General features: G+C 41.4%; 1 protein-coding gene across 15 annotated transcripts in view; it reads left to right on the forward strand.

Moving 5' to 3' along the window:
- Nucleotides 1-12,874, forward strand: part of DPY19L3 (dpy-19 like C-mannosyltransferase 3) — a 64,062-nt gene that overhangs the window by 17,196 nt on the left and 33,992 nt on the right. For 9 of the 15 annotated variants that reach the window (XR_006174933.2, XR_010592571.1, XR_010592570.1 and 6 more), the window contains exons 3-4: nucleotides 544-668; nucleotides 3,546-3,593. Coding sequence is in view for 8 of the 15 variants with exons in the window: in XM_042852190.2 (XP_042708124.1) it covers nucleotides 544-668; nucleotides 3,546-3,593 (173 nt within the window). In the remaining 7 variants the exon portion in view is untranslated. The remainder of the gene's footprint in view (nucleotides 1-543; nucleotides 669-3,545; nucleotides 3,594-12,874) is intronic. The other 6 variants (XR_010592575.1, XM_065567155.1, XM_065567153.1 and 3 more) reach the window with 1 other exon arrangement.

A 12,874-nucleotide genomic window follows, 5' to 3' on the forward strand; every position in this document is an offset into this window, starting at 1 on the left:
TGGTCATCTGCAATTCAAAGCATGACATCATCATCAGAGACTGCTTTGATCAATGATCAGCCTCAGAGTGGAAGTTTATTCAACCTGAAATGCAGTTTGAAAAAAATAAAATAAGCAGCTAAGTTCAGAAGTTTAAAGAAAAAGATTTTGATATCTTGCTTTGTGAGCTAACAGTCACGCTGTAGTTCATTAATTAAAAACAAAACCCTGGAGGGTGTTCCAAACTCTTTGTAATTTAGATTTATAAATTAGATATGGTGTTTATCTAGATCTGTATGAGATCATAGGGCTGTTTTAAAAACTGCAACTTTACATTTTCCCCTTCAAACAGAGGCTTTTTCATTCTATATGTAACTAAAAGATTGCTACACCAGAAAATCACAAGTAGAGTTTCCATAAAGCAGTTTGAGAACAAGGCTCTAATTATGTACAAGTCCTAGACCTCACTAGTGATGGTTCTGAAATCCATTTAAAATACATAAGTAGAATGGCAAGCTTCACAATCCCAAAGTGAACGTGTTTTTCTTCTATACGTTTACACAGGTGAAAAGCTATGGAAGAGACTTTCACTTACAGTGGGTGGAACTGTTGCCATATCTCTTGGACTTCTTACTTCTGTTTACGTTGCTACTCTACATGAAAATGACCTGTGGTTTTCCAATATTAAGGTAATGAAATGATTTTGATAATTACATCAGTGCTTTCCTAGGACACTGTTTGCAACGTGAATATTTGCAGTAGGCTATATACTTAAAAAAAAAAATCTATTTGTCTTGTCACTCATACTGAAAATATAGAATGTTCTATCTGAAGACAGGTGTCGGGGAGGGTGTGTGGGGGATGAGAGAGTGCGCGGGATAGCACACATTTCCCATTTTAACTTTTTCCCCTACGTTCTCACACTGAAAACCTTTCAATCACTTCCATAAGTACCTTTTTCCTAACTATGCTCTAAACCAGTGGTTCCCAAACTTGTTCCGCCGCTTGTACAGGAAAGCCCCATGCGCATCCGCAGGTTCGGCCAATTGCGGCTCCCAGTGGCCGCGGTTCGCCACTCTAGACCAATGGGAGCTGCTAGAAGCAGCGCGGGACAAGGGACGTACTGGCCGCCGCTCACAGCAGTTCCCATTGGCCTAGAGCGGCGAACCGCGGTCACTGGGAGCCACAATCGGCCGAACCTGCGGACGCGGCAGGTAAACAAACCGGCCCGGACCGCCGGGGCTTTCCCTGCACAAGCGGTGGAACAAGTTTGGGAACCACTGCTCTAAACACATTCACACAACAGTCTTCCATTATGTTCCTGCTATATTAACAGTAGCTCAAATCTTGCCTACAAATGATCACCTAGAAAAAGTCAAACACTGATTTCTCAACATTTTAAAAAGTATTTTAAGAAAAGAAATGCCTTCCCCAAATCCTGGCATGCAACAGTATTATCTCTGTAAGAAGGTCTTTAATCTGAATAAAGAAATATATCTATAAAGTGATTCTTCTAATGCAATTGGGGCACAGATAATCATCAGTAAAACAAAACTCTCCAAGTAAGTAATAATATTTATTTTCACAAAATAGCATCCTTTATCTGAAAACGTAAAAGCACTTTTCAAACATTAATTAAAGACCTGTGAGAGATGGGATTATCACCATTTTACAGACTAGTAAATTGAGGCACGGGACAGGGAGGTCACTTAAGTCATTGGCAGAATTAGGAATTGAACTCTACACTGAAGTACCCAGTTCAAACTACTAGATCCGTTACCCTGGTATGTTTTTTTAATACAGTACCTCAAATGGGGATGAGATGAGATATGTAACCACTCCCATGCTTCTTTGAGGTTGTGAGGTGGGTCCCTTCACATAAGCGTTTTATTTACCTTTCAAGTAGAACAAACAGTATCAAGACAAATTAATCTTTGGTTTATTGCCAGTTTATGGAGCATAAATAATGACTCATGACAGTCCCCCAAAGAAAGCTTGTGTCCCATTTTCTGGGGCTTGCCAAATAGGCCTGTTGGGGGTATGGCTAAGGCAGCCAGAAAATGTACTGTTTCCCCATGTGTCCTTTCAGCGGACACCACATTGGAACTTAGTGGAGCCCACAATTGTACTTCAGACTGCCCCTGACAACTGGACCTCCCCCCACCCCCCTCAACTAAGGCTGGCAGTGGTAAAATCCCTTCCTTCTCAGGGCATGCAGCTTCCTACCCACTCACCACCTACAAGGGATGTGGTTGCTGCAGGGAAATGTACTTCCCTGTGCCAACACAAGCAAATTTGGCTCATCAACTCCCTAGAACACAGTCTCTCTCTCCAAGGGATCGTAAAAGATTAATCTAGCAAAGATGATTTAACACCTAACAGATTCTCTAATTAGGTAAAAATCCTGGTTCTCAGCCAAATCCTCTTCCAAAAGGAAAAGGCTTACCTCCTCAAACTCAGCTTTATGTAGAGTTAGTTTCACAGCCTTAGAAATACTTGTGCTGGTGGGAACCAGTGTGTATAGGATTTTTCCCTTTCCAAGAACCAGTAATGATAGATTTTTCCCCAGTATTGTTGCAGAGGAAAATAATTGTTATGCTGATGTCTAAATCAAAGAAAATAAATGAACAGGTGAGTTACTTTATTGCAAAAACACTTAGTCCTCACTGATAGGTACCATATACACACACACCCACACACACCATATTTTTCTAATAGATTAGGTAAACATATTTAGAGTATTTATACTGTAATATACTCTTATACAGTGTGTCTGAGCTTCTTTAGCACATTAACACCTTTTTGCATTTCCAAAAACATTTTCATACAGGTACTAAAAGCAGTAGTTACCAGGTACTAAAATAGTTACTGCCGAACTGCATGAACAACATTGTTTGTGACAGCCTCATCTTTCTTTGGTTACACAGAGATGTATACTGTTGATAAACATGATGTTCACTTTTGACAGTCTTTACTTTTTTAGGTTAAATGTGTGTGTCTACAAATCCACATACATGACTGAAAAGATAAAATGTTTTATATTTACCTCTGAAAAATTCAATAGTTTGTGAATGTGTTCCAACTTACACAAGATGGCACTAGTGACAAATATGTTTATCATCATAGTTATGTTGCTCAAAAATGGACAAAATGCACACCAATTTTTTCTTATTATTTCTAATGGATTAGAAATCTACATTGTAAAATAAACTTTAGATAATTTTCAGTGATACATTCTATTTATTGGAGTGTACTCTGTATGCAGGCTCACTTTGCATTGCTTCTAAGAAAATAAGTTTTCCATTTAGTAGATGTTAAGGGTCATATTTTCAGTGGGATTCAGATTAACCTTTAACTTTGTAAGCACAAATGTTAAACTTTGACTTGAATAGGCAGACAAGTATTTGCAAAAATAAACTTGTTATGAGCAGTTACCAGATATGCCTATACCTACTTGATCATGCAAACTTAGAGGCTATTTCTATAAATTTGGCTTAAAATTATTTAACATGATTTAAGAACAAAGGGGTTAGCCTCTGCTATTTGTGCTCTATTTGCCAATTAAGGAGGACTTTGGGATGATTCAAAGCTGCAGCCGTGTGCACTCTTGCAAGGTACTGTATGTCCATCTATAATAAGACATTTAGACATGGGGTGTCCATATATAGAAAATCTTTTTTCATTGTTTTTCAAATAGTATAGACTGTATACTAATATAGGCAGTGAAATTTAGTGTATAATAATTTAGATCTCAAAAGTTATTTTGAAAACAAATGGAAATGTCCATATTTTCTTTAACTTTTTATGGTTTGGCTGATACATAGATTCCTGCATATTGTAACTAAATTTCCTCAAAACTGTGTAGCAATATGCCTTATTTTTCTGGAGGTCTAAATGCTAGTTTTATTGCATGTAATCTAATCTTTGACACCAAAATTATTGTGAGCCTTTGCTAAATGAAATGCAGAGATTATTATGGGTTTTTTTGTTTGTTTTATTTACTAAACATGATGTATACTAGAAATGGAAGCCATACTAACACACACAGTGTTGCATAATGCAAGGACCTACAAAATTCTGTAATATATAGCCATTGTTGAGAAACAAGGGAAATGTCTATTATAAAAGAGAGTTCATTTTTTAAGAATGTAGTCATACATTTCTTTAAAAATGTTACATCTATTTTTAAATGGCTTTGATTTAATAGGTTATAAAAAAAATAAAAAGTAACTAGTTTTTACATTTGACAATGATAAATACTTTAATACATCTAAGAATTCCATAAAGCCACCATGAGTGGGATTCACACAGCGGACTGAGATACCATGCTGCCTAGTGGAATTCACAGCTCTGATGTAGATGGCCAGGCTCCCTATACAATGCATAGGGAGAGATAGGCATCTAAAAAGGGGATTCACAAAAGCCAGCATACTGAGTGGGGAGCTGCCTAAGCTAACTAATAAGAAATGCTCAGGAAAGTGGTGTGGCCTAAGCCTTGCTCCTCAAAAGGTAGTTAGGCGCTGAAGTCCAGACCAGAGGGAGGTGTCTCCTTCCACTCAGGATTCACAACCATGAATTATTCTGATCCTCCTAAGACAGGTTAGTGATTCTTGTGAAAAACCAGAGAGGTGGTCATGTTCCCCTTATAACCTTAAGCCCAGTTGTTAGAACACATACCCAGGATGTGGGAGAATGGTTCAAACCCTCTGCTATCTGATGTGGAACAGGGGGTGGAACTTGGCTCTCCCGTTTTGCAGGCAAGTATCCTAACCATTGAGCTATGGAGTACTCTGGGGCAGCTCTCTCGCTCTCACCCTCCCCCATCCCCCTTCTGTTAATGCTGTTCCACTGTGTAGAAACACTTAAACTTCAATTAGATCAGGGGGACTGTAACCTGAGTCTCCTACCTCTAAGGTGGCCACTCTCCAGGATCGGCCTGGAGTCTCCAGGAATTAAAGATTATGTCATGTGAATAAATCTCCAGAAATACATCCAACTAAAATTGGCAACACTACCTACTTCCCAGGGGCATGTCCTAACCACAGAGCTATAGTCTCTCTCTTTCTCTCTCCCCCAATGAATATTAAGTATTTATACATAATGGAATAGCTCCAACAGGAGATATTGAGAGTCCCCTCTATTCCAGAATATCCTGGATTAGCCCACTGGTTAGGGCACTCACTTGCATTGTAGGAGGACCCAAGTCCATGCTTCACATCAGGCAGAGGTGGGGGATTTGAACCTGGGTATCCCACATCCTGGGTGAGTAGCTCTGACCATTGGGATAAGTGTTATAAGGCTTGGTCTACACTAAACCCCCAAATCGAACTAAGGTACGCAACTTCAGCTACGTGAATAACGTAGCTGAAGTCGACGTACCTTAGTTCGAATTTACCGCCGTCCAGACCCGGCAGGCAGGCTCCCCCGTCGACTCCGCGTACTCCTCGCGGCGAGCAGGATTACCGGAGTCGACGGGGAGCACTTCTGAGTTCGATTTATCCGTCCAGACTAGACGCGATAAATCGAACCCAGAAGTTCGATTGCCTGCCGCCAAACCAGCGTGGTAAGTATAGACAAGCCCTAAGAGGGTTGACAGGCCCCACCATCATCTTCCATGCAGGTTTAGGTGTGCCCTGAGCATGCCTACTGGATTAGGCCCCAAAGGCAAGATAGGCAGGGGAATGTCAACTTTGTAAGTTCTGTGGGGGCTTGGGTGTGAGTTAAACTCAGAGCTGCTGGACAATGTCAGGACTTAGGCAGCTGTGTGTATGTCCAGCCACTGACGTTCAGGTGTGTTGAGGACTTAACAGCGGAAACTTAGGCACCATAGGAGTTTAGGTGCCTATAGGGTTAGGTGGCAGCTCAGCAGGGGTTTTGTGAATGCCAATGTTGCCTAAATGTTGGATTTTAAAAGGCACCTAAAGAATCAGTTAGGCACCAAAGTCCGCCTTGTGATTCTCACTCCTTGTCTCTCTGAATTTAAATATTTTAAATCTCCTTCCATCTCACATCAGCTACAATTAGCCTGTTAAAAATTTGTACATAAAACAGCTAATAAATTATATTTAATGCATTTAAAGATGAGTTTGAAAGAGAAACAGTATTCATTGATATAGATATTAAGATATTTCATTTGTCAGACAGCATGAGATGGGATAAGGAGGTGGTAAGTTTCCAATGAGTTGCAACAAGTTAGATCTGCAAAGGGCTGGATTCACTACTGTAGTTTTACCATAGTGTAATTTCTTTGTAATCCAAATTTCACTTATTTTGAAATTTGAGTTTATGATAGATAACAAAGAATATCCTAAGTAGTTACAAATAATTTATTTACATGCTAGAAATATATATACAGTTGGAGGGTGATGTTTGGAGGCCATAAATGCTGAGAAAAGCCTACCATAGTGTAGGTCAAATCGGATATGAGCTTGCAATAGAATATAGAATCAAAGACAAGGTGACTTTTGGACTGCGTGGGGTGGGGGTGGGGAGGGAGAGAGGCTTGCGGCTTACCCCCCGCAGCGGGGCGAGCCAGCGCTTGTGGCTCCAGCCCTGCGGGGGGGCAGGGAGATAGCTCGGGGCTTCCCCTAGGGTTGCCAACTTTCTAATTGCACAAAAATGAACAACCCTGCCCTGCCCCTTCCCCGAGGCCCTGTCCCCACTCACTCCAGCCCCCCTTCCTCAGTCACTCGCTTGCCCCCACCCTCACTCACTTTCACTGGGCTGGGGCAGTGGGTTGGAGTGTGGAAGGGGGGTGAGGGCTCCAGCTGCAGATGCAGGCTCCGGAGCAGAGCGAGAAATAGGTTCAGGGGGCGGGAGGGGGCTCGGGAAGAGGGTTGGGGTGCGGGCTGTGGGGGTGAGGGCTCCGTCTGGGGGGGGTGGGCTCAGATTGGGGGTTCAGAGTGCAGGAGGAGATTCTGACCTGGGGCAGGAGGTTGGGGGGGGATGGGAGAGGGTTTGGGGGGTGTTCTCCAGCCAGGTGGCGCTTACTTCAGGTGGCTCCCAATTGGTGGTGCAGCAGGGCTAAGGCAGGCTCCCCACCTGCCCTGGCTCTGCGCAGCTCCCGGAAGTGGCTGGCATGTCTGGCCCCTCGGTGGAGGCGCGGTCAGACGGCTTTGCACGATGCGTGCTGCCTCCGCAGTTCTCATTGCCTGCAAATCCTGGCCAATGGGAGCTGTGGAGCCAGTGCTGGGGGCAGGGGCAGTACGCAGAGCTTTCCTGATCACCCCTGTGCTTAGAGGCCGCAGGGACATGCTAGCTGCTTCTGGGAACTGCACAGACCCAGGGCAGGGAGCCTGCCTTAGCCCCGCTGCACCGCCATCTGGATTTTTAATGGCCTGGCAACCCTAGCTTCCTGTCGCAGCAGGGCGAGCCCCATGGTGGGCAAGGATGCTCCAGCTCATGGCGCCGAGACTTGCTGCAGGATGAAATTAAGCAGGGGGCCGAATCTGCACTGCAGTCCATAGGTTCCCAACCCCTGATGTACAAGTCTGAGCATTTCAAGGCCAGAGAAATGTCCCTAAGTTAGAGGGAATTACAAACAAACAAAGAATAACCTCAGTGTTACTAAAACCTCAGGAATGGAGGTTGTTCGAAACTCTGAATTGTTTGTAATTCTGAACAAAATGTTATAGTTGTTCTTCAAAAGTTTACAACTGAACATTGACTTAATACAGCTTTGAAACAGTACTATGCAGAAGAAAAATCCTGCTTTCCTTTTTTATTTTTTTAGTAGATTACATTTAACACAGTACTATACTGTATTTGTTTCTTGCTTGTTTGTTTTGTATCTGCTGCTTCCTGATTGTATCCTTTCAGTCCAAATGAAGTGTGTGGTTGACTGGTCAGTTTGTAACTCTGATGTTCATAACTTTAAGGTTCTACTGTAAATGATTAATGCGCTGGAGGGGACAATTTAAAGGGACAACTAAAATAACTAAATTTGATGAGCTTGGCTAAATGACAAATAAGGGAATATTTGATAAACAACCCTAGCTATTTTGAAATTATTTAGGGTGTTCTAGAGCAGGGGTGGCCAACCTGTGGCAGAAGTTAATATGTGGCTCCTTGTATAGGCACCGACTCCGGGGCTGGAACTACAGGCACCAACTTTCCAATGTGCTCACTGCTCAACCCCTGGCTTTGCCACAGGCCCTCCCCCAACTCCACCCCCTCCTGCACCCTCTCCTGAGTCTGTTGTGCCCTCATTCCTCCCTCTCCTTCCCTCCCCCAGAGCCTCCTGCATGCCACGAAACAGCTGATTGGGAGGTGCGGGGCAGTGCAGTTCAGCGGAGTTGCTGGTGGGCGGGAGGTGCTGGGGGTGTGTGTGTGTGTGCGGGGGGGAGCTGACGGGGGGCTGCTGACATATTATTGTGGCTCTTTGGCAATGTACATTGGTAAATTCTGGCTCCTTCTCAGGCTCAGGTTGGCCACCCTTGTTCTAGAGGTATGTAAAGTAGAAGTAAAGAAAGGTTAAATTGAACAAAGGAAGAATACAGGCTGAATAGCAGGAATGTTTTTTCTAACAATGAAATCTATTAAAACTATTAATAGGGGAAAAAAAGTTTACCAACCTGTAACCTTGCACATGATCTCTAATGTCCCGATCCAGTGCCCATACTTCAGAGGTCATTGGACCAGCCTTTAAATCATAGTGAACTCTTAGGTAAAGTTAAATTAATATTGAAAATATCATTACAATAGGCTCAACTTCTTGAATAAGTAAATTGCAGTTTTTGGATGCAGCATTAATTACCACAGTTTTTGTTGTTAAGTTTCCTAACATTTTAAATAGAATTTAGCAGTGAGACCACCAATTTGTTGGGCACTGTGAAGGATATGTTTGTTGTAAAATATTTTAAGTGCGCAGTCTGTTCTGTCACTGATAACAGGAATATTATTATTAGCATTTTCATATATATTAAAGGATGCTCTGTCATAAAGAATAGCTTTTTATTTAATAGAACTTGGCTCTCCACTGTGCTATGCCTGAGTTCTGCTCAGATGCATTGGTAAAGTGGAACTATCAGGGAGTCAGTCATGGACCCCTGATTCTCAGCTGCTTGGCCCATGCCCAAGACAAGTTAAAGCTGTCAGAGGCAGATTTAATGTACATCACTTATGCAGGGTCTGTCAGGGCTATAACAGTGAAGAACTGGACATGGTGGTGACTCGGTCATTCCCACTTCTCTATCATCTTATGCCAGAGAGGATCCCCTCACCTTCTCTCCACAGAGGACAATGCTGTAGTGAAAACCTTTGGCCCTAGTTTGGTTTTTAATTAGGTGGACCAAAGAATCTGGGTCACTTATTTTTGCGTATATACCCTTTAGGTTTAGAAAATGGAAGCTTTATTCTGAATTAGTGTTCCAATATGGTGCATTAATTTGTTGACATTTGTTGCTTGGTTAGAGAACTGTGCAGAAAATCCCCCAACTTTGTTCAGCTTCAAGAATTCAAAGTGAGAAGCATGTATTTTATACAGCTATGTACCATAACTCAAAAATAAAGAATTGAAATTGACATTTATGAACCTACTGCTAATGATGGCCTGGTTATAGAAATGTGGTATTGGTTCCACTGTGGAAGGCCCCTCTTGAAACCCAATTTTCAGTATCCTGCAACAATGAGAACAACTTTACTGTATAACAACTGTTGCAATAAAGTACTTCTTTGCAGACAGCCTTCCTTCAAGAGGCTAGCAATAGCACCTTCTATGGTATGAATGAGAACCTTGATGATGAGTTAAATATACACACTCATCTCAGTTTATCTAATTTTGCCATGGGAATTGGAATAAGGGAAAACCAATCTTGTACCTCTCATCACAAAAATAGAAAAAAAGCAAGTATCCAAGGACCGTGACGTATGCTATAAGTTAGATGCCATGAGAGAGAAGTCACAGAATAACCTTGTCCAACAAAACGAAGGATAATGTTTGCATACAATTTTAACAGTGGTCATAGGAGCCTACAGTCAGTTGTCCTGGCTAGATGACATTGAAGAAAACACTGGGCTCGAGTCTCTTCTCATTTCCACCATCTAACTCCATTGACTTCAGTGGACTTACTTCCAATTTATGCTGGTGTAAAATGAGATCAGAATCCAGCCCATCGTTCTTGTGTCAGCTCTGAGGGAATTCTAAACACACACACACACACACACACACACACACACACACAAAATGCCGTGTGTGTGTGTGTGTCTTCCCATGTGTCATTTCTGCAACAGCAAATGAACTCACAATTTACATTTTTCTCAGGGAATGAGCTCTAGTATGAACATCAGAGAATTAGAACAGAAGTAAAACTTGATTCTCCTTTCATATCAGTTTTAATCTAGTGTTATTCTGTTTACATCAATGAATTTGCACCAGCAAAGATAAGATGATAATTAGGCACAAAGCATAAGCAGTATTTGAGTCCCGATGTTCTCACTTGTTCTGGCTAATCATGTGCTTATGTCTTCTCATTTCACATGCTAAATCTCTAATAGAGATGAACAAAGAAGCAGGAAGCTAGTATTCAAAGTTCATTAATAACCCAAGTGAACAGGTGTAATCCATTAGGAAAAAAACAAGCTGGATCAATACTTCAGTACTTTCCTCCTGAAGAAGTGTTTGGCCAGCTATATATGTTGCTTGGCACCCATACCCTATATCAAAAGTCTAATCAACATATGAGCAGGAGCCATGCCATTCTGACAGATGGACAGGAGGTTAACCAGCCAAAAGACCATGTATGTGCATTAAATATGTTTGCTGAGGGCATGAGTCACAGCCTGGAACATTGATAGCAACTGTCTATATTGAGTTTCCACTTGTATAGTTGAAGAGATTTGCTAATCTGACTGATCTGCATTGAAATTTAAGACTTGAAAACAATATATATATATTTTTTCAGCTACACAAACTATGCTTTGGCCTTGTTAAATCAGATCAAAGAATGCTGGATGAAGGCAGTCAGTGTAATTAGGTCCATATTTGTGCTGTTTTATATAAAAAGCTTCAATTCATTTTATCTGTTTTCCTAAATTTGGTATGATTTGCTTTAGAGGGTTGAGGAAACTTGTTCTGGAATCTAAGGACTTTCACTGTTAACTGTGACTAGAGCCCTTTTGTATGTTTTCATTGCTTAATACTGCAATAAATGAAAGACTTGAGTTCAAAAGACTACATTGAAAATGTGCCAGATAAGTATGGACTTTTGAGACAGTAAATGTTAAGTGAGTTTCCAGGGGAATTTGTTGGGAGAGAATAATGCAAATCCCCAACTCAGGTAATGCAAAAACCCAGCCTTTTGAAGCTATGCCAGTCAACCATTGTTGACTGGTTACCTGTTACAGAAGGCTGAGAGTAAAGGGTAAAGCCGTTTAAAGAAATGGCTGATCTGTCCAGTCTGAGTTTTAGTTCTGGATCTAACATGGGTGAATTTGCAACCATGGGGAAAACCCAGCTATGGGTGTTGAAGGACTAAAACCTACCAGAGCCCTAGGGTGTAATAGGAGAGGACATCTGTAAGCTTTTTTGCATATGTATAGGTTCTTTTATTGTTTTAATGTCTTTTCTCTGTAATACTTGTACCTTAAAAATAAATGTGCTTGTTTAGAAGGAACTGTGGGCAATATACTGGTTATAGCCCTTGGACAGAAAGTAAAACAGAGGTGCTGGTCTTTTTTTGGTATTCTAGCTTGCTGGGTGTATCACAGAGTAAGGCAAGAAATTGTGGAGCCTTAAAAAGGCATGGTTAGAAAGGAGTGAGGTGTGGGTTTCCACCAGGCAGAGGTGATGGCTAGGAGCTGGAAGACTTTAAGTGGATGCCATTTGTGGCCCACATTGGGGGAAAGACAGGTGCAATTGCCCTGAAACTGTAACAAATATTATTGAGCATGGTTGATATGTTGCATCATAATCTGCCATGGAACATTCTGCTGTTCCTAATGTATGAATCACCATAGTCCACACAAACTCTCCAGTTGCATTCCAGTATACTAAAACATTACAGTGTCAGTGGACTACATTGACTTTGTGCCTTTTAGTACACCTCTACCCAGATATAACGCGACCTGATATAATATGAATTCGAATATAACGCGGTGAAGCAGTGCTCTGGGGGGGGGGGGGAGGGAGGGAGGGGACTGCGCACTCTGGCGGATCAAAGCAAGTTCGATATAAAACGCGGTTTCACCTAGAACGCGGTAAGATTTTTTTGGCTCCTGAGGACAGCGTTATAGCGGGGTAGCGATGTATTTAATATCATACTAAGCAAAACGAATAGAATTGAACCAGATCATAAGATGGGATAGCTGCAATTTCTAGTTTTAAATTCACCACTACTACAAAAAAGTTCTCTCAAAACAGAAGCAACATTTTTAAGTGTTAAAGTAGAAGGAATTTTTAACACTTGGAATTTATTAAGGGGGGGGGGGAAGGTAATCACAGAGGGGGATCTAATTAGCAAAAATGCATTCAAACATGATTAATATGTAATCCTTGCACCAGCTGTCTTGAACCAAATGCTATTTATATTTTACGACACAAACACTAGTGAGTTTTACATCTGTTTCCTGCTAAGATAACATCTGCTTTACTCATTCACAACACTTTTCCAGTTCGATGGCAATTTATACTTTTCTTAGTGTGCTATGTCAATAAAAATATATACTGTTATGGGTAAACACTGAGTGCATGTTTTACTATTGTATGTTCAACTTGTGCAATATTTATCACAGAATCTACAGTGTTCCTAACAAATGTTTTCTAAGAGCTCTAAGACATTCTTAAAAGATATTTATGAAAGTAAATTTACATGTGAAGAGTCATTTTGAAGGATGTAGGCTATGGCTACACTACAGCTTATGTCAACGTAAGTTAGAGTTTCTTCTGCCAACATAGCTA

This window comes from Chrysemys picta, chromosome 14, assembly GCF_011386835.1.
Source record: "Chrysemys picta bellii isolate R12L10 chromosome 14, ASM1138683v2, whole genome shotgun sequence".
In the NCBI taxonomy this organism is placed as follows: Eukaryota; Metazoa; Chordata; order Testudines; family Emydidae; genus Chrysemys; species Chrysemys picta.